Source organism: Accipiter gentilis, chromosome 3 (genome assembly GCF_929443795.1).
Source record: "Accipiter gentilis chromosome 3, bAccGen1.1, whole genome shotgun sequence".
Taxonomy (NCBI): domain Eukaryota; kingdom Metazoa; phylum Chordata; class Aves; order Accipitriformes; family Accipitridae; genus Astur; species Astur gentilis.
Window position 1 is genome coordinate 12,420,622 of NC_064882.1, and position 4,305 is coordinate 12,424,926.

Consider the following 4,305-nt stretch of genomic DNA (forward strand, 5'->3'; position numbering starts at 1 on the left):
TCTTTGTCCTGGACCCAGAGAGGTCTAGCCCATTTCTGGGTGCCGATGCTCATGAACACTGCACCACTGCACCACCTTCCACGCTGGCTACGCATCCCCGGTGACCTTTGTCGTAGGGCACGACACCCACAACCAGGGCACCTGCCCCGCATCCACGTCCCCCTCGCCCTTCATGGTGTGAACCCATGCACGCAAAGTCACAGCTTAAAGCAGTCCTGCTTCTTCCAGTTGACTTCAGTCAACGAGCTGACCGGTCGCTGCACGCAGCCCTCTCCGGGCAAGTTTCAGCCCCCAGCACCAGCCTCCGGCCTGCACGAAACAGTTAATGTCGCCTGAGGTACTCCTGCCAGCTTCCTTAGTCCCCTCCTGTGCCTCCCGGGAGCTATTAATACAGCAGGCACATGCTCTGACATAGCGTTCCCCGGCAGCGACCAGATAACTTTAATTTGCCCTTTAAACGTCCCGAGCCCCGCGGCCCTCGCGCTCCCTCCACAAGAGAACATGGCGCCGCTGCCCCGCGCCCCCCGGCGGGGGCGGGCCCGGGGGGGGTCCCAGCCAATGTCCGTGCCCCGGGGGACGCCTCCTCCTATCGCGAGAGGCCGCGGGGGATAAGAGGGGCGGCGCGGGGCGGGGGGCCATTTGGCCGGCGGTGCGCGGGGGCGGCCGGGTGGGGAGGCGCGCGGCTCGTTGGCTCTCTCCGGGCAGGGGGTGTCGGACCGGCTCCCAGCATGGGTGACCAAGCGCTCAGCTTCCTCAAGGACTTTCTGGCCGGCGGGGTCGCCGCCGCCATCTCCAAGACGGCTGTCGCCCCCATCGAGAGAGTGAAGTTGCTGCTGCAGGTGAGGAGGCGGCGGGGGCCGGGGGGCGGCGGCGGCGGCGGGAGCCCGGCGGGGCTGCGCCACAGGTGGGTGCCGGCGCGGCGGGCGCCGGCCGTCGTGACTAAATATGGGAAGGAGCTCGGCCGGCTCCGGTTACGCGGGAGCTGCCCGGGCCCTTCAGCACCGCCTCGGGGCAGCGGCAGCCGGGGCAGGCCCCGTCCCTGCCCTTCAGCGGGCCGCCGTGCGGGGTCACCCCTGCAGCGTCCCTCTCTCTACCCTCCCACCCCTCCTCCTTTTCCGCCGTGCAGGTCCAGCATGCCAGCAAACAGATCACGGCCGAGAAGCAGTACAAGGGCATCATCGACTGCATAGTCCGCATCCCCAAGGAGCAAGGCATCATCTCCTTCTGGAGAGGCAACCTGGCCAATGTCATCCGGTACTTCCCCACCCAGGCCCTCAACTTCGCCTTCAAGGACAAGTACAAGCAGATCTTCCTGGGGGGAGTGGACAGGCACAAGCAGTTCTGGCGCTACTTCGCGGGGAACCTGGCGTCCGGGGGTGCTGCGGGAGCCACCTCCCTCTGCTTCGTCTACCCGCTGGATTTCGCCAGGACCCGGCTGGCGGCTGATGTGGGCAAAGGAGTCAGCGAGAGGGAGTTCACTGGGCTGGGCGACTGCATCGTCAAGATCTTCAAGTCTGATGGCTTGAGGGGCCTGTACCAAGGATTCAGTGTGTCTGTCCAGGGCATCATCATCTACAGAGCAGCCTATTTTGGGGTTTACGACACGGCCAAGGGTAAGAAGTGCACGGAGGAGTGACTGCAAGGGAAGGTCCATCCAGTAAAGGCACCCTAGGGCGTTTGGCGGTACGAGGACAAGCAGGGCTTGGCTCAGCACCAGTTCAGGGTGCTAGTGCTAAGATACACACAGGTGGTTTGGAAATGCATTCCTGCCTCCCTCAACTTGCTGCTCTGATCTGATCAGATGCCTTGGGTTTGCAGAGTTTTTTTGGACACTTTCCAGTTTCTTTCTCTGTCTTAAGACAGATGGGCTTCTATGGTAGCTTGTTACTCACTGCAGCTCACGACACAAGCCTGGGACAGTTCTGCAGGAGAAACCTTTCGGTCAGGAAGCATGAAGAGGGCTTAGATCCCAAAATCCAAGATTCCCATAAACTTGTTTCACTCATAGTACCTGTTAATAGTCAAATGTGGACGAAGGGAGAAGTTGAAAGCTTGATTGAGTTTACCTGGTTGACTCATGGGGTTGGTGGGTGATTGTTCCTTCCACAGCTATTTCTCCCACAGCCCTTTCCCTCTGTACTGACTCTCATCATTTGTTCTTGATGACAGGTATGTTGCCTGATCCAAAGAATGTGCATATCGTAGTGAGCTGGATGATTGCCCAGACTGTCACTGCAGTAGCAGGGTTGGTTTCTTACCCTTTTGATACTGTGCGACGTAGGATGATGATGCAGTCTGGCCGAAAAGGAGGTAAGAATAAGTTCTCCTATGGTGTTCTAGCAGCAGAAAGTATCTCTTCATCAAGGTGTGATGGGAGATGCAGTGTCCTTTTTTGTCTTAATGGAAAACTGATGACCTTCTTACTGGAATCCTTCAAAAAAAAAGCCACGGGAAACACATTGTTGGCTATTTCTGTCATGTTCACTTAAGACACTGAGAACTAAAATTACTTTTCATGAATTGATTACTTATTTTGCTTATTCCTTGTTGGTTTAAATATATGAAAGTTTAAACAGACTTGCTGTATAACTTCAAGCCTTGTGACCTTTATGTCTGTTTCCACAGCTGATATTATGTACAAGGGCACAATTGACTGCTGGAAGAAGATAGCTAAAGATGAAGGATCCAAAGCGTTCTTCAAAGGTGCCTGGTCAAATGTGTTGAGAGGCATGGGCGGAGCTTTTGTATTAGTACTTTATGATGAAATCAAGAAATATGTCTAAAACTTAACATCATAATGTAGTTCAATTGTTCTCAATCAACTTTTTTAAAAAAATGCTGTTGTGATGTAATGGACAACAAAATATTTCCTAGGGAAACAGAATAAAATTTATAAGTAACATATCTGGTTGAGATGAGGATGCATTAATTTAAAAATTGTCCGCTACATCACAGTTACATTTTGTATGACAATTTCTCCAACATTTGTATTGGAACCTGTGTATATATTATACTTCAAATTTCAGGTAATACATTTTGTCTAGAGACAAGACTTAGGTGGTCTATACCTAGTTTAAAATCTAATATAGTGAACTCTTAAGAGAATGTCTTCAGAAATACCTACTGTACTAAGTGATGTCTCTAGCTACCCAACAGTGTCATGACACTTAACATGAATTAAAATCATGTTTTCTTCTAAAGCTGTATTTTTTTAATATGATACTAAGTGAAAAGCATGTCTGAAAATATAAACTATAGTAAAGCATGAGGCTGAGTTCCTAACTGCAGCCTTTTCACTGACAAATTATACAATCATATGGTTGAAACCATAATCTGATTTTTCAAACGTACTTTGTAAAATATGGAAATAGTGTTTCAAAAATTCCCTGTATCTTCACAAAGCAAAAAGTTGTCTGCTCTGATGTTCAATTGAACTAAAACTGAAATAATGAAATAAATTAATATATTAATGAACTTTTTCCTGTTTTCAGTACACCGAACACATGACAAGTACATGTCCTTTAAGGTGATGGGCTAATCAGCACACTATTAGTGATTGTCTGGTACTGCTAAGCCTCTTGAAAGTTTTTTCAACAGAGCTTTAGGTAGGTGGAATGGTTATTGATAATTCTACAATAGCAAAACCAAGTGAATTCAGCTTAAGAGTAGTACAGCCAGTTGTTTTGCAGCTAAATGACCATATATTGTTAGCTTCTTTGATAATTAATTTATATTACCCTTAACTTTGATGTGTGTCTCCATTTGATAGTGAAGTCATTGCTGCTTATTTTACTTGAAAAAGTATTCTGGAATGGAATACTTCTAAGTTATTTTAATAACTGTACTTCCAACTACATCATTATTAACAACTTGAGGTTTTAATTACCAGTGAGATCAGAACATGCTTAATACAGAGGTTTTTAAACCTTATATGCTGCATGGTCATGAACTCACTGAAGAACAGGCTCTCTAATTAGGCAAAGGAAGCAAAGTGAGTTGTGTCCATTTCAGTGGTTCAGTTAGACTACATATAATCAGATGTTTGCCATGTATCCACCTAGGAAAAAGGGGCGAGACTAAGCAAGTGATACTCAAATAAGCTTTTATTTCAGCTGCATCTTTTACTGCTTCATATGTATGGCTTCCAGTTATCCCCTTCCTATATTTGAAATTAATTTGTCAGATGGAGGTAGTCCTAGCTCTCTATCACTTAGCATGATGGGCTGTGTGTGTCTGCTACAGCTAAGACTATCAGTTCTGTCTCCCTAACAGCAGGTACAAGCTAGTAGGACAGTATTTGGAAGC

General features: G+C 48.3%; 1 protein-coding gene across 1 annotated transcript; it reads left to right on the forward strand.

The window, feature by feature from the left end:
• The first annotated feature begins 650 nt into the window (after positions 1–650).
• SLC25A4 (solute carrier family 25 member 4) lies at positions 651–3,447 on the forward strand. Its single transcript, XM_049797146.1, has 4 exons — positions 651–839; positions 1,127–1,613; positions 2,170–2,310; positions 2,626–3,447. The coding sequence occupies exons 1-4, from the start codon at positions 729–731 to the stop codon at positions 2,781–2,783; spliced, it is 897 nt and encodes a 298-aa protein (XP_049653103.1). The 5' UTR covers positions 651–728; the 3' UTR covers positions 2,784–3,447.
• The last annotated feature ends 858 nt before the right edge of the window (positions 3,448–4,305 follow it).